This window comes from Gavia stellata, chromosome 5, assembly GCF_030936135.1.
Source record: "Gavia stellata isolate bGavSte3 chromosome 5, bGavSte3.hap2, whole genome shotgun sequence".
Taxonomy (NCBI): domain Eukaryota; kingdom Metazoa; phylum Chordata; class Aves; order Gaviiformes; family Gaviidae; genus Gavia; species Gavia stellata.
This window is the reverse complement of record NC_082598.1, coordinates 15,104,440-15,127,941: the sequence shown is the minus strand read 5'-3', so window position 1 is coordinate 15,127,941 and position 23,502 is coordinate 15,104,440. Positions and strand designations below refer to the sequence as shown.

Sequence of the window (23,502 nt, the reverse complement as noted above, 5' to 3'; positions counted from 1 at the left end):
TATCTGACTAGAGATTATCTGTTTTTAAAAAATGAGTTAGTTGGAAATAAGTCTGTGACACATGGTGATACTGGCCAAACTGTCCTCCCCCAACAACTGATTATTTTAGCAAAGAAGTTCTGTTGTTGATATAAATATCAATTTCTACAGCAAAATGAGCTAAAATTGGGAAAGGACTAATAAACTGCATAGACACTATAGTATATGTCTAGTTAGGAAAGATCTCTGTGATGAGTCCCTTTGAAGTTAGTTCTTCTTTATCCAAGTGGACCTTGACAAGGAATAGTTGTAATTTTTTTTTTCTTTTTTTTTTAAAATCAAACTAAGAACTTCTGTAGATGCTGTGTCAAAATCTAATTTTCTTTACAAGACCTCTTAAAAATGACATATTTGAAGTGATAGATAGTTGTGTATTTAGGAAAGTTTGTACAGGAACTTTTCATTTTGCTTCACCAAGTTCTTTTGAACGTACTCCTTCACTTGCACTAAAATAGGCAGTGATGGACTAGGTGGTTGTACAGCCTGTGCAGTTGAAGGCTGTTCTGAAAACTAAGCTTTGATTTTACTTGTCAAATCTTCATTTTTAGTGTGGTTTTTTCCTTGATTTTCTTTTTTTTTTTTTAACTGATCCTTCTTCCTAAAACTCTTGACTCATATTCAAGGATTCCTTAATAACTGTCAGTAAATTATAGATGAGAGAAGAAAGCAATTGAGAATTGCTCTGGGGACCTGCAGCCTGCAGGTGGACACCAATGACAAAATGGTCTGTTGGAGTTGCTCATTAGCATGATAACACAACGTATGAATCAACCAGTTTCCTCGTATTTTTCTGTGAGATCTTTTCTTCTATACATTTATCTTCCCCTTGAGCCATGATAGTGACTATAGTTAAAGATATTTATCTTTCAAGATAGAAGTGAGAGTTTATTTCAGGATATAGAACTGAGAGCTTTTGTGGCAATAAGAGACAGAGGAGAACTTATGCAGGTGAACTCTTGCCACTGTGTGAAGCATCTTGGAAATGAGAGCAGCTTATGCCTCATGGATGCATGCTGTTTACAGAATCTAAAAAGGTGTTTGTAGCTTCCATTAGAGTAGGACAAAAGCATCCACTAGTTCAGCATTTTCCAGAATCACTCTAATTTCCAAAGTGTCCTATTTGTGATGATTTCAAACATCTGGCTGTGTAGAATAGAAAAATGTAACATATTCATTCTGTCTAGTTATATTCTAGAAATATAACAAAGTGAAACAAAGTCTAGTTGGAGGCAAGTAACTAGTGGTGTACCCCAGGGGTCAATACTGGGTCCAATCCTGCTCAGTATCTTCCTTAAAGACCTGGATGATGGTGCAGAGTGCACCCTCAGTAAGTTTTCAGAAGACACTGAATTAGGAGATGTAGCTGATAAGCCAGAGAGTCATGCTGCCATCCAGAGGGACCTTGACAGGCTGGAAGAATGAGCAGACAGGAACTTCATGAAGGTTCAGTAAGGAGAAGTGCAAAGTCCTGCACCTGGGGAGAAACAACCTCACGCACCAGTATATACTGGGGGCCACCCAGCTGGAAAGCAGCTTGACAGAAAAGAACCTGGGGTCTTGGTGGACACCAAGTTGAACACAAGCCAGCAATGTGCACTTGTGGCAAAGAAAAGGACCCTGTGCTGCATTAGGAGGAGTATTGCCAGCAGAGAGGTGATCCTTCCCCTCTACTCGGCACTGATGAGGTCCCAAGTGGAGTGCTGTGTCCAGTTCTGCATTCCCCAGTGCAAGGGAGACATGGACAGACTGGAGAGCGTCCAGAGAGGGACTGCTAAGGTGGTGAAGGGACTGGAGCACTGAGGAAAGACTGAGAGGGCTGGGTCTGTTCAGCCTGGAGAAGAGAAGGCTCAGGGGGGGATCTTATCAATGTATATAAATACCTGAAGGGAGAGTGCAAAGAAGACAGAGCCAGGCTCTTTTCATTGGTGCCTCAGAGGCAATGGGCACAAACTGAAACACAGGAGGTTCCCTCTGGATGTCAGGAAACAGGTTTTTTTACTGTGAGGGTGACCAAGCACTGGCACAGGTTGCCCAGGGAGGTGGTGAAGTCTCCACCCTTGGAGATACTCAAAAGCCATCTGGACACGGTCCTGGGCAATTGGCTCTAGGTGACCCTGCTTGAGCAGAGAGGTTGGACCAGATGACCTTCAGAGGTCCTTTTCACTCTCAACCATTTTGTGGTTTTGTGAAGTACTAACTGTATGCAGAATTGTATATAACAATTTATAATGCAAAGCTCTCAGTGAATTCGTGTTGAACTTTTGAAGAGTGCTTTCCTAAGGTTCTTAAACCTGAGCTCAAAGACTTTAACTAAACCGTATGCCCAAATATGTCAATAGTCCTGTTAATTTCTGTGCAACAGTCTATATCCTTAGAAACATGCTCCTTTGTGGAGCCTATTGTAATATATAAATTGCTAGTTCTTAGTAAAATCTTAAGAGCAAAAATTAGTGTAGGACGTGGGAAAGATAAACTAGAAATTTGGCTCATCAGTTCTGGTCCCCAGGTTTAGGTTGTTTTTTTTATTAGGAGTCGCCTAAGTTTGGAGCTAGAGTTTGAGGAGGTGGTTTCAAGTACTCCTGTAAATACTCTGCCATTGACACAGACTTGCAAAAGGTGACTCCAAGTTACCCTGGTCCCGGACATTCCTCTGGACTGCTGAGATTGTACAGTGTTTCTTAAAAGCATAGAAGCAAAGCTGCTTTATATTCTTGTAGTAAAATGCAAAACTGTGACTTAAAAGGCTAGAGCCTTCCCGAAAGAGTATTAAAAAACTTCTGCTAAGGATACAGGAGCTACGTTGATGCTTGTAAATGGCTGCTCAAATCCATGATGGCATGGTATCTGTTTAGAATAGCTCAGAAAAACGCTCTTACAAAGAAAGGAACTTATAAATTCAATCTTTTAAAAAAAGGCCTACCAACAACAAAAAGGAAAAATACAGAAACCCAGAAAAAGAAAACCTTTCAGCATTTATTCAGATAATCACTGATTATATATACAAACACCGCAGGTGGTGTATGCGTTTCTGAGCCTGGATTGATTATGTGTATCTGGATGGAAATCTGCCTGCAGTTCCTCCAAACCAGTACCAAACATGCCAGTTAAGAATTGCTTTAGGTAGTGATTTTGAAGATGGCAATCCTTTTTAAGTATGCACCGGGTTCCTTTTTATCTAGTGATGGGAGATTTCCTTCATATCTTCACAGTAACGCATAAGGCACAGACTTTCTTACTGCTGAAGCAATTTCCGTGTCATTTATCAAGCACTTGCACTCAGTTGCAAGCTGTGAGTTGCTGATCAGGGGCTTGGAGGTCACCTTGCCCAATAGTTACTGCAGCCAAGGGAAGCTGCTGTGCAGCCACCAGGTTAGAGATGCACAGCCTCCATGGTGCTGATGAGGGTATGGAAGCACTGCCAGGACCCTCTGGGTTGTTGCATACTCATAGTTCAGTAGTACCCATGGGAAGAGAAGGTCTGATCTGTTATACCATCCCTGTTGGTGGGATGTGGTGGGTGTTGATACATTTGTAATGGAGACATTAAATGAGGTATTTTGTTTATATCTACTGTGAACCAGCTGAGATTATGTATTTACTGGAGATTATAAATCAACGTTTTATTGGTTCCCCCAGACAGACACTAAGGTTTTTATTCATCCCTTTTCTGTGCAGAACTCATTAAGTAATGCATGGGAAAACAGCTGTGAGTCTTCGTATTTGCAAATGAGTTTCAGTCCGTTAAAGTTGTGCTGCGAGACTTCAATTCCTGAAGTTTTAGGAACAACACATGGCTGATTGGCCATATGTAATATTCAAATGTTGCAGTTTTGTGTTTGTGAAGAGGAGCATCCTGCAGGAGAGTATTTTTCTGAATATAGAAGTGAACGTATGGTTATAGAAGAAAGAGAACTATGGAGGTATATATATTTATTTATTTTTAGACTTACTGCTGAACAACAGACTTAAAGGCAGAGCATCTAATGTTTGGATGACAGTTTATCATCAGTGAGGACTACTGTTGAAACAGTGTCCACCCTGAAGATAAGGTTTCTACATAGCGGTACTCTGTTTAATTAGGTCAGTTGGAAAAGCAGTGGACAAGCTTTCGTGGAAAGCCGTCCTTCAACAGGTCTGAAGTAAAGACTTCAAAAAACCATGGAAGTTGAGAGCAGTTGCTTGTAATTTGTCGTACTGCTTTCTCTTGATCCACTGAAACACAGTTAACACATGTAACTGAACTTAGAGCAATTGTTTATATTGTTTATAAGGTTTGAGTTTTTGCTTCTTTGTCAGACTTAAAAAAGGTTGACTTTTTCGCTTATTGTAGTTGACCTAATAACAGACAGTATCTGTCTATGAACCTCATCTTATCCTGTGATAGTTGGACTCTGCTTCGGAACTTTATGAGCAAGTAAACCTTTTAAATGAAGATTTGCCTGTCTCCTTACTGCTTCAGTATCTGATAATATTTACAAATCTGTTATTAAGCAATAAATCTAAAATGATTTAACCTATGACTTCCTTCACAGTGTGCTTCACACGCTGGGGAGATAACCACCATCTAAACCTGTTTGAAGGTTCTGGATGTTTAACATCTCAGTTTTAATTTCCATTGTCCTTTGTAAAATCACCCATTATTGCAAATTCATGTCCTAATATGTAAATTTGTCCTTTACAAATTGGCTATTAATGCTGTGGTAAATCGGTCAAGCATCATAGGGTAGCACGCAGTCATCGTATTGAGTAGTATGGTGTATTTTCTAGTCTTGTGTTTCTTAGTTTGCTTTTGAAACCATTGGCAAAAAGAAAAATCAGGAGGTATATTCGTGATTAGTATTTTGAAGGATTTTTTTAACTTAAAGTGAATGTCAAATGAAAAGGAGATTTTTTTTTTTAATCTAAAACAGATGTCGCCATTAAAAAAGCATCAGGATTAAATAATCAGCTATTTCAGTTGTTTTAAAAACAACAAATGTGCTTTGGCTTTTTTTTATAGCTTTTTTCCTTAACTTTGATATACCTTAGTCTAACCTTTATAACTTTATTTTGGCAAAATATAATCACAGAAAAAAAGAATTGCATCTAATGTAATTTCTAGATGCCCTGAAGCATTTTGCTTTGCCTCCTGCCACAGCCCCAGGAGGATGCAGGTCTCTGGAGTTGTGTGTGTCACATCTGCCAGTCCCACAGGGACACTGAAGATACCCTAGGGCATCAAAATGATACTATATGCTTATGTTCAAGCAACTGAACCTTATCCTCTTCAATTATATTAATTTACTATTATTTTAATTTGCTATTTTATATTGTATTATTTATGGAAGTTAACCTGAGTCTACTTGCATTGCTGAAAGGAAGTTTGAAATTTTGCGTAGCTGCAACGTGCCTCTAGTATTTCCTTCTAAAGAAGCTCAAGTATATATGCTGGCTGCTGATAATAATCCCCTTCGAAAGCTCGCCATTTCGCATTGCTTTTCTCAGAAATTTTTGCTTTTCTCAGAAATTAATAAGCAGTGGAGACAACTTATGCCATTTGAGTGTTCAGTAAAAAGCTAGCTGTTACTCCAGTAAAAAGTTGGACCAGAAAGCATCTTGGGAACTTGTAACAGACACTTTAATTCTCCCTCTCAATATGTACAACATGATCTAACATGCAATTTAATGAACGGAAGGTCATGGAATTTGGACACCAGCCACTTTCAAGGCTGTTTTAAGTCCTGATCCAAAGGCGGTTTACTCAGTAACAAAAACCTCCCACTGACTTCCATGAATTTTAGCTTAGGATTGTACAGCCTTAAGTCTGGTACCTTTCTGTACTGTTTAATACCTGAGAAGACACTGAGACTTCAGTGATCTTGTTGTCAGAGCTATGTCTGTAGTAGTGACATAGAAAAATAAATATCCATGTGGGTGCAGAACAGCGGTGAAATAGACGTACTGTCTGGGTTGCCTCTGTTCTAAATGAGGAGGTAAGCAATTCGTAACTCTGTTATTAAAACATATTTTTACAGAAGTGGGTTACAGGAATGGTCATGCAAAGAGAAAACTGTATCCAGCAGGGATGCAACTGTTTGATGGGGAGGTTAGTGCCCTCATCTGCAGCCAGAGGAGGTTGTAGAGCGGTGTTTGGAGTGGCACGAGAAAGGTGAGAGGAAGACTGTTGTCCTGCACGTTATGTGAGTGGCTGCTCTGAAGCCGGAGGTACAGAAGGCGTACTCATTTCTCAGCTGCCTCATGGTCATCACCTCTGTGCCATACCCTTGACTCAAGGAAGAAAAGACAATTCTAATGCTAAGAAATTGGTTCCATCTCGATGCTTTTTCAGTCCTTGGCTCCAGGCCAGTGGCGTTGTCCTTTACTTTTAGGAGTGTTTTATGTGGCACAGCGATAGATTAACAGAGAAATGCTGGACTTGTTCAGGCTTCTCAGCTTTGCACAAGCAAGTAAGTCTGCTCAGTCTGTTCTGAGCAGGGTTGTGATTTTTTTTGTGTGGCAGAGTATTTCTGATATGATAGGAAGTTTTCATGCCAACTCTCTATTAAAGAGGATAAGATTCAATTACTTGAACATAGGCATATAGTATCATTTTGATGCCCTACAGTACTTTAGATGTCCCTGTGGGACTGGCAGGTGTGACACAGAAAACCCCTGAGGGTGCAGCAGAGGATGAGGCTAGAAGCTTCAGGGCATCTAGTAGCTATACTAGATGTAATTCATTTTGTCTCTGTATGTGTGATTATATTTTGCTAAACTGAAGTTTTAAATGTGTTCCTGCTTCTTATAGGAACATGAAAAAGAAGAGGCTGCCAAATCACTAGTTTTTGGATGTTTTGAGTATCTTGCATTGGATGCAAGAGGCTTTTGTCTCTTTGCTCCCCACATATAAAATGAGTAAAATATGTCATTTTACATGAGAAAGGCATTATACAAAAAAATCATTGCTGTTTGTAAAGTGTTCAGTGTTTGGTGCTGTAGTAAACCCATTATAACTCCACCACCCCAAGGAATTAATTCCAGAATTAATATTTAAAGGCATTTGGAATAGTGACTGGTAAATAGACCTGCTCACTTGAGAGATCACAGTTCATCCTGTGCACTGAATGAGAAAAAGAGTGAGTATTTATTTTTATATGATCTCCTGCCAGTTTCAAGCAGTAAAGCAAAATGAGTCCTCGATAGCTCTGTGAGGCGACGTGGCTGTTATGCTGCGATGCAAAGCAGAGCTGGAGTCCTCTGGGCAGTGCCCTGTGCTACCCCACGTGCAGGCTGCTGCCTAGGAGGAGGTGTTTGGGGCTTGCGTTTGGGGTGCAGTAATTTCCCCATGGCTCTAGAACGGACAGCAGACAGGGACGTGGGAAGCGTGCCCTAGGGCACTTGGGTCAGGGATGCTCAGCTGGACGTGGGGGTCTCTACAGCAGAGAAAAGCAAACTCGGGGCAGAGAGCAAACAAGGAGTTTGACTGCGAGGTAGTGGTTGATACTCAGTTGGGAATGGGGAGTGGGATGCATGTCCAGATTATGCTTTTTAAATAAATAAAATTATTTAGAGAGAGAGAGAGTAGACCCTGTAGCAGTCGTATATTTCCTTACTCAGTCTTTTTTATCCTGTCATACATCTTATACTGGAATACTTAATTGGCCTCACTAGATCTTTCCAAAAATGAGTGCCCATCTACAGGGCAGTACAGCACTTCTTCCCACCTCTGTTGTATGATCTTGTCAGCGATTCAGTTCTCCCTTTTAAAATGTTTGTATATATGTGATATATGTGCATATTCTTAGCCTTTTCTGTGTTGAAAGTGTCTTCAAATTTTATCAAAATCTTCCTAACTAGGGAAAATATTAAATGGAACCAGTGCTTACAGAGGTCATTGATCTTCATATGGACCAATAGTTCAGCTGTCAGCAGTGCCTGTTGACATTTTCCCCATACCAGTTTCTTTTCTACCTTTTGTTACAGTAAGTTCCATTTTCTGCACTTTAGCTGATGAACCTCTGGCAGAGTAACATTTGCTTTACTCATTTAATCGTGTCTAATTTGCAGTTGATAAATCCATGTTGTGCTTTATCCATTTGCTTTTCTTGCCCCCACCTTGTATTTCTGCAGCTTTGCACTTTATTATATCAACTGTTGAATGACTCTGTGGTTGTCAAAATCGCTCTACTATTTAACTGTCTTTTGTAAATAGATCAAAGCTGGGTTTTTCATGCTCCAGGCTAAGCAAATATCCATAATGTGACAGTTTAAAATTAAAATCTTACCATCTTGACATGTTATTTGTACCGATTCTGAGCAGGTGATGAGTTGGGTCCCCTGTAATTAAAATATTTAATGCTCTTCTAAGTTTTTTCTGAGATAAAATGGGATGTGGTTGTTTTCACTTCTGTCAGTAGTGCCTGTGTGCTTCTCCTTACTGATGACAACTGAGGTGAAGTGTTAATGTGTCTTCTAAGTCATGCCTACGCTGTCTTCTGCCTTTACCTTATTATTGCTTTTGAGCATTGTCCCAGTTTGTATCTTGTCCTATTCCTTCTTAAAAAGGTTAGGGAATCCCTCTTTTCTCTGCTTCTTTTAATTCTCTTTATAGGATCTAATTCAGCTTGATTTTCAGCAATTTGTATTTTATACTTTCAGATCAACAAATGTATGGACCTTTTAAACTCATTTTAGTCCTCCTATTTCTTTTCTGTAGTGGGATGAAGAATTTGAATGTGAATAATGTACGTTAAGAGAAAAGCAAGTAAAATGCATGTTCTATAGCATTGAATAGGTGTCATCCAAAAACTTTTGAAATGGATGGAGAAGTTTCTATTGACTTCAGTGACTTACTGATCAACTCATGCCAGCAATGACAAGTGGGAGCATATTTATGATTGTTTTACTTTAAGGTTTTAAAAGTTAGCCTAATACAAAGTAAACCAGAAATATTTCATAGAGGAAATAAAGGAAGCTTAGTGTCTTATGTGGTGAAAATAAAGGGCTCTTTATTATACTGTCAGGGTGTGTTATTTATTGCAAAGGGTAAGTTCAGAAGTTCAGTCTTGTTCATAGCTTTTTCAAAATAACACTTTCAGAAGAGTTATTTGAGAGAAATGTGACCAACTGAAAAACCATACGCTACGGGAGACTTTAAAAGGGGTGAAAGCTTATTCCAAGTAAGTCTCCATTGGTTGGCAGACTGTTAACAGCAATATACAGGAGAGACTCCCCCCTGCTTTAAAAAGTGTCCTTGGCATTGTGGAAAAACCCTACAGGAAATATAATGTGCTGATCAAGAGTAAGATTTTTATCTAGAAGTATTGTAAAAAGTTCTAATGCCCTATAAACTTTTTTATATGGTACATAGCAAGTGTATTTATATTATAGGAAATAATGATAGAGATTAAATAAAACAATGAAAATTTTTTTAACGACTCGTATGAAAGAAATGTCTGATTCCAGGCAGACATAGACTAAAACTGATCAGTTGTACTGCCTGTTTTCTTAAGTTATTCTTTACAAACAGGTACATGTTTTTTAATGTGATTTGTTAACTGATCTTGAAGTCTTAGTTTAATTAAGTCTAAGTTTAATTTTCTAATTTTTAAAATAAGACTGAGGCTTGTTTGTTTATAAACAGATTGTTAACCACTCTTGGTTCTCCTATATTAGGTAAAGTTCACCACTCAGTTGCATTTAAAAAAAAAAAAAATTCAGAATGAAGAAATAGGATCTTGAAGTCCTCATGGTAATGGAGGCTCTAAGGAAGACTGATAACCTTGACCTTTAAATTGTTTGAAAAAATCCCTTTCTCAAGTTGTTTTCCCATCCCAGGAGATTTTAAAAAACCAAAAACCTGTCACTTAAAGGGCAGGTGAAAAGTTTCATTAGGACACACCCTGCATATACTATGATCTATGTTATCAAGCTATCTCAGGCCCCAGTTCAGGTTTGAGGCTTGTATTACATCCTGTACCATGCAGTAAGTCATGTTTTAGCAGTTGCATTGCCAAAGTGGGAGAATGTAAAGTAAAAACTATCAACAGAAAGTAGTTTGACCTTTGATTTAACTGTGGAAAATGATATTGGAATAAAATTTGTCTAGCTCTGTTTGGGGAAATGTGGGCTCTGAATGGATGGATTCATTCTGATGGAGGGACAGGATCCAAATCCCAGGTGCCTCTCGGAGCTCAGACAGCCAGGATACAGCGCAGTCTGCTTTTGATCTAGCCAAGCTTTTAAATGTGCTAGACATGATGCCTGAACAGTAGGCCCCCTGAAGTCTTAGCAGGCTTTTCAATTAAGAACCAAGTCTCAAGTTAGAAAGCATTGAGTTAAATAGATGAATGCTGAACTTGGAGAAATGAAATTTCATCTTGACATTCAGCTGGAACAGAAGGCATCTTAAGAACATGGACAGATCGAGGGCCATTTTGCAGGAGAAAATAATACTGCTGGCACCTTTCTTCTTCAGCTGCTTGAAAGTTTCCTGTCTTGAGAGTCAGCCCAGAGAGCTAGATGAGCTCCCTGCTGCCTTTCCCAGCCTCTTCCTGAAAGAGCTTTGCTCAGGTCACCCTCTGTAGCTGGTTTTAAATAATGAATGTTTTTGAGGATGTTAACAACTTTGTTTCAGTTGATTTCAAGGAAAATTATCAAAGTCAAGCTGTATCTGAAATCTGCTAGCAGTTGAGCAGATTCATATAAATAGTGTTGGGTAGTGCAGCACCTCGTGCTCTTCACCTATGCCGCGGTGGGGCTCTGGCAACTTAAAACTGCCTCCCTTCTGTAGGGGGACTTGCCAGAGAGGGGTCATCAGTGCTTTGTGTTGGTGGGGATGCTGCAGATGGCTCTCGTGTTTCAGGTCTTTGCTGGAGACTTCCAGCAGATCAATTGCAAGGCAATACAAAAAGTACTTTCTATTTCATGGGCTTGGGAACAGGGCTGTCCGTGTTTCATTTGAACATCTGGGCTAGGTTAGCTAATTCATAGTGGGAAATGGTATAATGCATTATTCTTAGTTACACTACCATAGAACTAAAGGAGGTCTTTAAGGTCCTGTGACTCACTGAGAAAGTGGTCGGTCACTGGAAGAGGCTCCCCAGGGAAGTGGTCACGGCACCAAGCCTCTCAGAGTTCAAGGAGCGTCTGGACGATGCTCTTAGTCATACGGTTTAGTTTTAGGTAGTCCTGTGAGGAGCAGGGATTTGGACTTGATGATCCTTATGGGTCCCTTCCAACTTGAGTTATTCTGTGATTCTATGATTTTGGGCAGGAGGATAGGTGAAACCCATTTTTTATATTTAAGTTAGCACAGAAGCCAGCGTAAGAGGTGGTTGCAAGAGAAAACATTCATAAAGATAAACTCACTCAGGTTAGCCAGATTCCTTGTTTGTTGTTAAATTTTATAGCTGCCTTTCACTCTAATTGCATTGAACTGCATGTGTCTTCTTTTCTGAATGGAAGTGAAAACTGCCCAACTGTGTGTTAGTTGTACCTGTAAGGCAAATGTTGTGTTTTTCCAAGTAGAAGAAGCTTGCGGTGAGATCTCAGACGGACTTGGTTCATTCCTAGCGGCTGTGAAATGCTGAACGGTCACTGCCTGCATTACACCAAAAATCATAAAACCATGCTAAACTGCAGATTAGCTGAAGTGTTATCAGGATTTTACCCATACTATGACAATTAGAGGACTGAGCCAAATATATATATATATATTTTTAGATCAATTAGATTAGACAAAGAGACAACATGCTGGTATATGTAACTATATGAAAATAGTGTTGTACTGTTTCTTAAAGCTAAGGAGTGAATGGGAATGACTTGTAGGATATATATTTGAGTATATATCATATTTTTATATGTATAGTTGTTGATGCTGACGCAAAGGTAAAACATGTTATGTGTCGCTGTTTTCCAGCTTCCCTGCCTCTCTCTTTCCATGCTCAGTCAGTTGATTGCTTGAATTCTATCTTTCTTGGCCCTTGAGTAAGGTGATCCGGGGGGGAAGTATTCAGACTGCTTACTAAGTTCAGGCAGAAGACATCACTCTGCTCACTGACACAATATGTTGAATGATGAAAGGTTACAGCATTTCCTATTAAAGCTATTTTTCTTTCTAGTATCACTATGGGAGAGTATTACTGACTTACGTTTGCATCCATTTGCAGGAATCTCGGTGGCCTTACTTATTTGGAGCAATCATTGTTCCCTCATTGATCCAAGTTGTGATTCTGCCTTTTCTTCCTGAAAGTCCTCGTTACCTCCTACTTGAAAAACATAACACGAGCAAGGCAGAAAAAGGTATGATGTGTTACTTTGTGGCAACAAAGGATGTTTATTGTAGGGATGCAGGCTGGAAAGGAGTTCTGATATCACAGTAAAATCAAAATATTCCAATAGGAGAGATTGTCTTGGCATTTTTTTTCCCCTTACCTTTTTTTTGTTTGTCTGTGTGTATGCGTAAAAATAACTGCTGCTTTGATTTTTTTTTTAAATAAATTAAATTCTCCAGCAAACTAATCTATATAGTATTATTCATGGTGATGCAAACCTAATCGAATCATCCTGCTGTTGTGCATCAGTCACTATATGCAGGGTTCATTCAGGAGTGAAAGATTATTTCAGTCTTCATGACTTTCTCTTATCTACAGTCGTTGCAGTTTGGCTAACAAAAACACTGATTCTGTGGCTGGGTTTTGTTCAGTAGTCACTGTGTTTGACCGTGTGTTTCTATAACTCAATAACCTTTGTAGATGTAATAAAAACCTCGTACACCTATAAAACTGAAAATTTTCAGTGCTTCTATATAGCTTGCTTCAGTTTCACAAACACAGACCAGAATATTTTGTTCTTTCTTTAGGTTCTATGTATAAAAAAAATTTGCTTATGTGATCACAGCTGCTGTACACTCTGCCCCACTAAAATTACTATGATCAGTTGTAAATTCCAATATATCATCACCTCATGATTGAGAGAATATTGAAAATTGTTTTTTCCTTATTATAGGGGTGCATTAAAAATAGGAGTATACAAAGAAGGAAGGAGCCTGATTACAATACCCAGATGTTTGCAGAACATAACTAAGCTTTGAAAAGTATTCCTAGAAACTTCATTTGAATATAACTCTTAACATTTTCAGTTGCTTGCAACATTACCTGCAAAGTGTGAATCAACACCTGAAACTGAAATTTAATAATCTTTTAGCATGAAATTAATGCAACTCACTCTGTTCTGTTTCTTCTGCTATGAAATGAAAAACTGGCCTTTTTTGTTCTGATGAGCACTCCACAATAGAAATGGGACACTAATGAAGCAACTCTCATGTTGTCTCCATTTGGTGTTGAATGAAGAATTTTGTAAATGTTGGAGCCTCAAACATCTAAAGATACAGTAGAGTGGTTTAAAAAAAAAAAAAAAAGAATAAAAAGAAAAAAGGAGAAAGCAAAAGCAACAAGGCTTTAGGGAGAGTTCTTTAGTTTTACAGAGTCAGGAGAGATTTGGTGAGGCAGAGAACAGCTTTTCAAGGGACCATGAAGGAAAGGGCTTGCCTGCCAGCCGTGGTCAGAGCACCCAGCAGGGACGCAGTGGTGAGCAGCGTGGGGCTGGCTGTTGGGTGGTACCTTCTGCAGCACCACGGCTGGGCTGGGAAGAAATGCCTTTTTTGGGTGCCAAGTTTAAACTGGCGCATTTCTACCTGATAAAATTATAAATGTATTTCTGGAGGTATGTCTGGCAAAGAGTCCTCATCTGCAATGCTATTGCATAATGTCATACTTGTTATAGGGATCTATTGGAAATACTGCCACAGTACCTGGAAACCTCAGCACTGACAGTGAAGCTGTGACTCTTATAGGGAGAGTTTAAAAATTGTAAAAAATTGGCCGTGAAATAACACCACCTGCCTTGAAATTCACACTATTTACTGTTACTGGTAATGGGCCAACTGCAGTCTAGGATGTTTTCAGCGTACGTGTTCTGAAATTATTTGAAAGCTAATCGAGAAGCATTGGAGGTAGATTTTGGAGTAGAAAACATTGGGAGAGCAGTTACCCACACCTTATTTGGTGGTTGAAGGGAAGTGAGCTTTAGCAACTGGCTTGCTGATCACGACAAAGTGGCTTTCATGAGCCACCTTAAAGGCTATAAATTTAGACACTCTGAGAAAAAAAGAGGAGGCTGATAGAAAAAACTTTTCAGAGTAGCTGCTTATCAATAGAAGCTTTTGGACCTGATTAATTCTAAAATAAAAATTTAATACTGAGATATGTTGTAGTACAGATTGAAACTCATTTTGAGTGCAGTCTACAGAGCTTTCAAAACAGCTAGAGACCGATGATTCTAGACAGAGATTTGCAAAGGACTGTAGGGCAGTGAGGTGTATACATGCCCCTGAATTTCCCTCCCACTCCCTGCCTACGAAGCAGCCATGCTTCCAAAATTGGCCACCTGGTTGCATGGGCAAGGTACCCTGTAGGATATCAGCTACCAAATAGGTAAGGATGATTCTTAAACATCACTTCTGGAGTTCATAAAATGCACCTGTAAGGCAGCATAGATCATATCACCTTACACTTCTGTGCTATGAAGTATCTACATGCCTTTCTACGAAGCATGTTAGGAACACAAGTAATTTTCTTACTGTTGCACATCCTTTCTAATTCCCCCTCTCCTAATGTAGATTTGCAAGTAAGAGTATCTTCGGATCTCTGTTGAGCACAGGAGTAGGTGGGGAAGGAGTTGGGTTGATTCATGCAAGGACCAGGCAGAGGACACCTGTAATGTTAGCCCAGTGGCGGGGTTTGGAGCCCTCCTCCCCACCTCAGGGCACTTGGAGAAATCCAGATTAGGCATGAGCCAAGTCTCGGGTATCTGGATTAATGCAGTGGGGTAATGAAAGCGAGTGGGGGGAATTCACAAAATAGGAGGGTGAATAACTGTGAGTCAACTATCAGTAAAAATCATTTGGATGTTAGCATTATCCGCAGGAATGGGGGAGGAAAAGCCTGAGTATTAGGGAGACCAGAGGATTTTGTGCGTTATTAAAAAAACCTACTGCTTGTACGCCATATAATGACAATGCGGTATTCTCCATTTTAATGATGACTACAGTAATGCTTTTGAATTATTTGCCTCTTACGCAGGTTAAATCTGCATATTAATACCAGAAATGTGCAAGTCTTCTTCTGACTAAATCCTTTTTCTTTCCCCTAACAGATCTAAGCTATTCATGCAAATATACATTTCACTGTGGATTATATCTTGTTGGAGAAATATAAAACTGTTATTTGTAAAAGGTCTGCTGTGTTTAAGGCAGATGACTACATTAGTCTTTATAAAATACTCCAAAATGTACGTTATGTCAAAGCTTCTGAAATGGAGATGACAATATTAATCTTCCTAATTGTTTTAGAGCAATAAAAATCCGGTGGGATAATGTAGGTCGTTGAGTTTCCACACAGTTCTGCTCCTGCTTTCATCCCTTCCTTTTCTTCTGTCTTCAGGGGACAGCCAGGTTATGACTACCGAAATACAAGCGGCCTCTTTCTCTTTTTTGGCAGAGGTGTAAAAGAGCATGATGCCTTTAAGTGGCAAATAAGAGACTGAAAGAGGGAGAAGCACCAAAATGTGTTGTGTAACTGATGAAAAAAGAGAAGGGATGAGGTTCGAGCAGGTGGGCATCACGTGCAAATGTAAACCACACACCACAAGAGAAGCTACTCCATAAGTGCAGGAGTTGCGACATCTCGGATGAGTGATGTCTCCTGAGCTCCACTAATGGGGATCTGCCCGATTCCCTGCTTTCCCCTTTCTAGCAGTGCAAATGGTGCACGCTGTGGGTGGTGGAGCTGATGTCTGGCGGATCACCTGTTTGGACGCTGTGGCTGACTTGCAGTTGTCTGCTTCCAAAAGCAATGCTAGCAGCTGAGCTCTGCTTGTCCTCCTGGAGGTCACCATCTGACTCCCTGAGACCAACAGGAGCTGAACTATCTCCCATATTCCTGTCTTGCTGCTGAATGTGGGAGAACTGATTTATGTGTTTTGAGGGGAGAACAATGGACTGGACCAACAGCACAATCTGTAAACCTGCTTTGCTCAAAAGCTAAAAATCTGGTAATGAGGAGAGGGAAGAACCATCCCAGCTTCCCTCCCAGGTCCCATAACTAACATTCTTCTCACTTGGTAAGAAAAGAAGGGAGAAAAATGCCTGGCATTTTAACTGATGTGATCCTTCTTCATAATGCTCACCAGACAGCGGAAGAGAAGTGGGTATTCAAGTGATTGAGAAGAAGGACTTTGGAAGGAGGTTGTTATTCAGTTGCTAGAGAGCAGTGGGAGTGAAGAGTAACAGGGATAGAAACAGGAAGAAAAAAAAAAAAACCTGCTGCTATAATTACAGGCAGTTTACCATCCAAGCTGTAGGACGGTAAGACAGGAATTTGACGTTAGTTGTCTATTAGTTGCATGCCAAGTGGACCTCTGGTCTGTGACTGTGGCCATGATGCAATGTAAATAAAAAGAGTAGTAGTAGTAGTGTGATAAAACAGAACACTTTTATGACTAACTACATTGGTTATAAACCCTCTCAGTTGGAGAGTTGATGCGTGTCTCTTGAAGAGTACTTTTACAAGGAGGAAACCTGAATTTTCAATGCAACTACAGCTGCCAGAGAACAAGAATATTGTTACGTCTTAAGGGTCAAATAACTTAGATATAATGTCACAGTAACATCTGTTGGTGACGTACAAAATCTGTTCATCTAGTACGTTCAGTCATACATTAAAACTCCCATGGTTATGAAAGAAGCATTACACCAGGTATAACGAGAAGTGTAGATTGAAATTCTTAGAAAGATGGATTAGAGTTGATACCTTTTGATGTCATAAAAGAGCAAGGCCATTCCTGATTTAAAAAAGCAGGTAGCTAGTTTGTTTATAAAGCCCCTCATGGGGCCCACATGGGCAGGAGAGATATTAAAACCAAAGTTACGGCAGGAACAAATTGCTGCAAATCCAGTGATTTAAGTGAAGTTGTTATGACTGACAACAAGGACATCTATGATTTATTTTTGCTTATCTGTGCTTTTTGTATGTGTCTAAGCATTATAAGCTATGCCTATTGGGAAGGGAGAGACAGCCAAGACTACTACACTTCCTGGCTTATGATAGAGGCTCCATCCCCAGTGGTTGCTGATTGCCAAAAGCTGGAGTGATCATGGTGTGTCTGTTTTGTTTTTAAGCTTTTCTTAAACCTCCTGTCTTCTACAAAGGATGTTTGGTTCACTGGACCTTTGATACAACTCGGTTTACTAATTCTTATGTTATTTTAGGGTGGCACATGGGTATTTTGTTTTACCTGTACGTCTTGGCTAGTTTCAAGTGAACCCGAACAGGCCTATTTTGTATTGATGGTCTGTGAAACCAGGCATAAGAACAGGTAAAGATGTAATCCCAGACTGAATGATGGCTCACAGAAGAACTGTGTGTTCCTTTACTTAGAAGGAGAGGGAGGTGACACATGGGAAAAGCCTAAAGCCTTTTGCTTGCAGTTATATTTACTGAATTGGAATAGCAAATTTGAGGTTTATTCTTAAACTTTGCTATGCTACATGCTAGTAGTTAATTAATATGTTGCTAGCTTTAAATAGCTATTTAAATCTCTTCTAGCAAGGTACATCTAAATTATTCTTCTGCCTATTCAGTACGCTAATGAAATCAGTGGTATATGAAAATAACTGGGTTTTTTTTCATTTTGCAAATATTTTTGCGTGAACATGAAGTTACTGCAGGGAAATTACTGTGTATCCAATTCAAAAACATTGAAGTTGGGTGAACTCTTTGCAAGTGCTGAGGCAAACAGCGAGGCACCCTATATGTCTACTGCCACTCAGAACATCAGCCAGCATTAATAGGAGATGGCTGACTGTATCCATACAGCCCAGTATTCTGTCTTCCACAGTGGCCAAAGAAGATGCTGTTTAAGCAGAGCTTAGACAAAGCTTTGTGTTAAAGACACTGGGTTTAATATACTTCATCATCAGTGAATTGAAAGTGAGTGAACACGTCCATGAGAAGCAGATGACAATAATACACATGCAGCTTCTTTTTTTTTTAGTTTTTAAAGGCATAAGCCCTATTGCCCAAACTACTACCTGTGACCACTTGTCTCTCTGTCTCCTCTTGCCTGGGTCTGGCTCTATTCTGTAAGGCACACAATAGCATTTTAATCCTTTTAAATGCCTGCGATCAAAGTTTACATCCTAATTCAGTCTTTATGATAACAGCTGATTTCTTTGCACAGTGGTGGAAGTACTACAGTGGAAAAAGAATTAGTAATTCCCCATGTAACTGAGTTCTTGAGTGCTGATGGGCAGTTAATTTAAAGGTCTGATTGCTTTTAAAGACAGTACCAACCTGATTTCATTCAGTCTTTTGAAACACTTTCAAATGTTTCACCTTCACTTAGCGGAGATGAATAAAAGCTGGTGGTGTAATTGGAAGGGTTTCCTATCTCCTTTTCCCTTGACCGGAACCATCCACTTCTTTTGCTATTTATAAAGGCAGTGTACCAGCTTTTGAAAGAGGATCATCTAGGACCTTCTGATCCAAGGGAATTAAAAAGAAATCTGGAAAAGGTCTAAAAGTTGCTAGATTTGTAACTCCTTAGATGGTTTTAACTGTGACATGAAAATATGATTTCCCTATAGAGAGAAGCAGCCAGTTATGGAGGGAAATGAGTCATTGCAGCGGGGAGAGGAATGACTGCTGTGCTTCTTGGTGCTAATAATGCAGGGGTTTAAAATGTAAAATGAATAGAATTGAACATCACACGTTGAAAGGCCTTTGAGTTTTCCCATCACCCTGCTAATGCACAATTTATTTCCACATTAATTATGTATAAAATTGTGGTTCTTACTGTACTGAAAAACTGTTAATGGAAGAAAATTAAAGATGTGTTGAGTAGCAGGACAATGTCTTTTTTTCAAGAAGACTGAGTGTTGTCTACTCAAAACTATGCGTATATAGCATAGCATTTTCTTAGCATTTCTTGACTTGTTGGTAATTTTAAGTATCCGTCAAAGTTTCCTAGTGGCATTTACATCTCTGTCCCTAATACCAGGGAGGGAAGAAAAAGAAAGCAGGTGTCTATATTTTTCTTGCCTGGCCTTGTACTCAGTAATTTTGGTAATTGCAGTTTTTTACTTCCTGGTCCCTCTAGAAATATAGCAAGCTCCCTTGTGCAGAAAAGACAGATTGCTTTCTTTTTACTTGACTGCACCTATATTTTTGACTTGTGTGCCCTACAGGAATGCCGAGGATTCTAAGGACAGGAAAAATAAAGAAAATTGTGCACTGACCTAATTCACACTGATAAACCAGATGCTTAAAAATCTTAGAGAAACTTTTCAAAGAAGAGTATGGTGATATGTACCTGGTTGTTCTCGTCTTTATCTGAATTTTTCTTTATCAGTGCTCCAATAATACTGAGGAAAGTGTAATTTAAGTGTGAGACATTGACTGTAACATACCATAGGCACACGTTGTTCTAATTTTACATTTCTTATCATAGCCTTTAAATACATCACACTTATTTTAACAAGTGTTTAGCATGTCATTTAATAATAAGTGGGCAGTGGCACAAGGACAAAACTCAGCAGCTTAAATTCTGGGGTTTGAGGTCCGAATTTGTTAAGTCATTTCTGATTGTAAGGCCTATGTGAAAAGATAAATCTCATGCTGTTTCTGAAGGATTTAAAAATTCTGACCTCTCCTCTCCCAAGAGAGAAGCTGGATATCAGAATAAATGAATGTTATGTATTGACTCAACACCCAGAGGTGGTCAGTGTTCATCCCTTAAAAAATCATCCTTCCTGTTAAGCAGAGTCATGTAGAGCCCATTAAAATGCCACAGAAGTGCTAACTGCACATGAAGATCTTGGTCCAGAGCTCAGGTTAGTTCCCTGCGCCGCCAGACTGGGAGCCAGGCAGAGCGCGCAGCGTTGCACATTTGCTAAAGGGACGGAGAAGGGTGCGCCAGTTCGTTAGTGTAACCTATACCTCACAACACTGAAATGCCACTACTTGGCCTTTTCACCTACTGGGTGAAGCTAAATTTAATAACTTCAAAACCTAAATGGGAGTCCAGGCGTTTTAATCATGACTAGTCAGTGTCTCTGGCTTTCTTAACCATCCAGGTCCTTTCCATGATCCAAAAGAATGTATACTTACTGAAAAATGTGAAGGTCATTTATTTTTAGGCAGTACTATGCAAAGCTGTGGATAAGAGAAAAATGGATTTGGCTCTTAGGAGAACTAAATCAACTTATTCACTTAATAAAAATAACAATTTTAGGTGACCTGCTGTGTAAAGGATTGTTTTTAGAGTTAGCATCCTACTGGGTCACAAAGCCTTGTTGCATGGGTATGTGTAATGTTATTGTTTCTCTGCAGTCATTCCAAGACGATGAGCATTTTAAACATCTCTTAAAAAACCAACCCCTGGGATATGTTCATAAGATTGTGAGGAAAGTATCATCAGCATATATGGTACCTCTAAAACAAGGTTGGTGGAGATACACCACCTCCATTAGGAGGTATCTGTTTGTAGTACCTCTTGGAGGAGGTGTGAGATGGAAAGCTTTTATTATTCATAGTGGAAGGATATCTCAGTCAGTCATTGATGTGCAATAATAGAATACTAAATGGTATCTTTTTCTGGGGAGATGAGGTTGGTTGTTTGCTTACATTTGCCAGGTAAATTCACTCCTGTGTCTCCAGCGTTGACAAAGAGAAAGTTTTGAACTGCTCTGGGTAATTCTTTCTAATATTAATCACCTTGACGAAGTGAATTCTTGTCTATAAGCTGGTAAAAACAAGAGGTAATATGAAGAGTTAATAGCTATTCCTTTCAAATGTCTGCCTTTTCTTGGTTTACCAGACTTACGTACATTTTTACATGTTGCTACTTCTTTACCCAATCTACCTGTAACAATGAAGTCTGCTATATTGTCAGGCTGCAAAAGTAGCCACATCAAATAATGTTCACAACTGCTTTGCTGTTAAATCCTTTTTTCAGATTATGCAGGGTTTTGACTCTGCACTGGACCTTAGGCTAAGTTATATATGAAATAATGTAAGGAGAGATCTGGTAGGATGCCAAATAACTCATATTCTTGTTGCAGTTTCTGAGACCAATTGCAGGGATGAGCCAGATCATACAGAGCAGAATGATATTGTTGAAGAACAATTAAGTTGTAGCCCATGTATATCTCCTGTTTGTGTCACATACTTCCATTTTTATGAAACAAATCTGTTATAAATACACATAGTGCCAAGTGTCTGGTCTAAAGTACATGTACTCTCTTTGTAGCATTTCAGACCTTCCTTGGGAAAGACGACGTGTCTCATGAAGTAGAAGAAGTTTTGGCAGAGTCTCGAGTCCAAAGAAACACCAAGTTAGTGTCGATACTTCAGCTCCTGAGAACCCGCGCTGTGCGATGGCAGGTCATTACCGTGATCGTCACCATGGGCTGCTACCAGCTCTGTGGGCTAAATGCTGTAAGTGTCCTTCTTCAGGCCATGGCATCTCCTGGGGTGCTCCTTTCTTTCTTTTTAACACAAGGTTTGTGCTATACCATTCAGCAACCTCTATGACTTTCTATTTTTGGCTGCTTCTGATTAGTAATGGTTTTGTTACACCAGCATGTAGCAAGGTCCACAGAGAGCTGTATCATTTGGGGTTTTTTTAAACAAAAAACGTGGGGGAAACCATGTTGTGTTAATTTTGAAGGAATACATGAAAAGCTAGCACAGATCAGCAAAGAAAGAGTGTGCAGCTTCTGCTTCTGATACTCAGATTATCTGTTTCTGGTCAGTTAAGAGCTGGTCTGATATGCCCCATGTTTGTTCATGTTAGGTAAACTTGATCGATGGGCCGAGGCCAATTGGATGAAGTTCAATAAGGCCAAGTGCCAGGTTCTACACTTTGGCCACAACAACCCCAGGCAACGCTACAGGCTTGGGGACGAGTAGCTGGAAAGCTGCCCCGCAGAAAAGGACCTGGGGGTGTTGGTCAACAGCCGGCTGAAGATGAGCCAGCAGTGTGCCCAGGTGGCCAAGAAGGCCAACGGCATCCTGGCCTGTATCAGAAATGGTGTGGCCAGCAGGAGCAGGGAGGTGATCGTGCCCCTGTACTCGGCGCTGGTGAGGCCGCACCTCGAATACTGTGTTCAGTTTTGGGCCCCTCACTACAAGAAGGACATTGAGGTGCTGGAGCGTGTCCAGAGAAGGGCGATGAAGCTGGTGAGGGGTCTGGAGCACAAGTCTTATGAGGAGCGGCTGAGGGAGCTGGGGTTGTTCAGTCTGGAGAAGAGGAGGCTGAGGGGAGACCTTATCGCTCTCTGCAGCTACCTGTAAGGGGGTTGTAGAGAGGTGGGTGTTGGTCTCTTCTCCCAAGTGACTAGTGACAGGACTAGAGGAAATGGCCTCAAGTTGCGCTAGGGGAGGTTCAGGCTAGATGTTAGGAAAAAGTTCTTTACTGAGAGAGTAGTGAAACATTGGAATAGGCTGCTCAGGGAGGTAGTGGAGTCACCCTCACTGGAGGTATTCAAGGAGCGTGTGGATGTGGCATTGTGGGATGTGGCTTGATGGGCATGGTGCTGTGTGGTGTGGGTGGGTTGTTGTGGTGTGTTTTGTGGTTTGTGGGTGGTTGTGGTTTTGGGGTTTTTTTTTTGGGGGGGGGGGGTTGTTTGGTTTTTTTTTTTGGTTGGACTTGATGATCTTACAGGTCTTTTCCAACCTTAGTGATTCTGTGATTCTGTGATCTTTTCAGAAGACATTTCTGCTTGGATTAATTCAGTTCTGTACTTACAGAAGTCAGCAAAAGTTCTTGTAAGTGATTTTAAGAGGTTGCACTGGATGTTTAATTTTTTTTGTTGTTGTTGTTTCATACAATTTGAAGAAGAAACTGTGCTTCTATATGCCTTTCTTGGGAAGTGGAGCAAAAGAGGAAGAAAGGCACAAAACAGTCAATAGCAAGAAGTCCTGTTGGCCATTAATGTGTCTAAGGCTAATGGATATCAAAGTCTCCTTTTCCATCTGTCTGAGCCTATTGCATAAGCTAGGAGAGGGTCACAGGACAATTTAGATTGGAAGGGATCTTTGGAGATATCTGGTCCAACCCCTTGCCCAAAGCAGGACTCACTTCAGGGTTGACCCAGGCTACTGAGGGCTTTGTGCAGTTGAGTTTTAAATATCTCCAGGGTTGAAGAGTCCACAACCTCCCTGGGCAACCTGTGCCAGGTGTTTTCACCACTTACACTGTGAAAAGCGTTCTCTTTATATCCAGACAGAACTTTCCTTGCTGCAGCTTAACATCTGGGTTAGATGCTTTATGTTGCACAACACGAATGTTCTCATGAAGCGCCTCAAAGCAAAAGGTGTTTTCGTCATAGCTCAAAGGCGTTAATTGCTTATATATATTAAA

The 23,502-nt window shown here is 40.0% G+C and overlaps 1 protein-coding gene across 3 annotated transcripts in view; it reads left to right on the top strand.

The window, feature by feature from the left end:
* The window catches only part of SLC2A9 (solute carrier family 2 member 9), a 116,160-nt gene that overhangs the window by 27,927 nt on the left and 64,731 nt on the right, over window positions 1–23,502 (top strand). For all 3 annotated transcript variants that reach the window (XM_059817724.1, XM_059817723.1, XM_059817721.1), the window contains exons 6-7: window positions 12,189–12,321; window positions 21,388–21,575. In XM_059817724.1, the coding sequence (XP_059673707.1) occupies window positions 12,189–12,321; window positions 21,388–21,575 (321 nt within the window). The remainder of the gene's footprint in view (window positions 1–12,188; window positions 12,322–21,387; window positions 21,576–23,502) is intronic.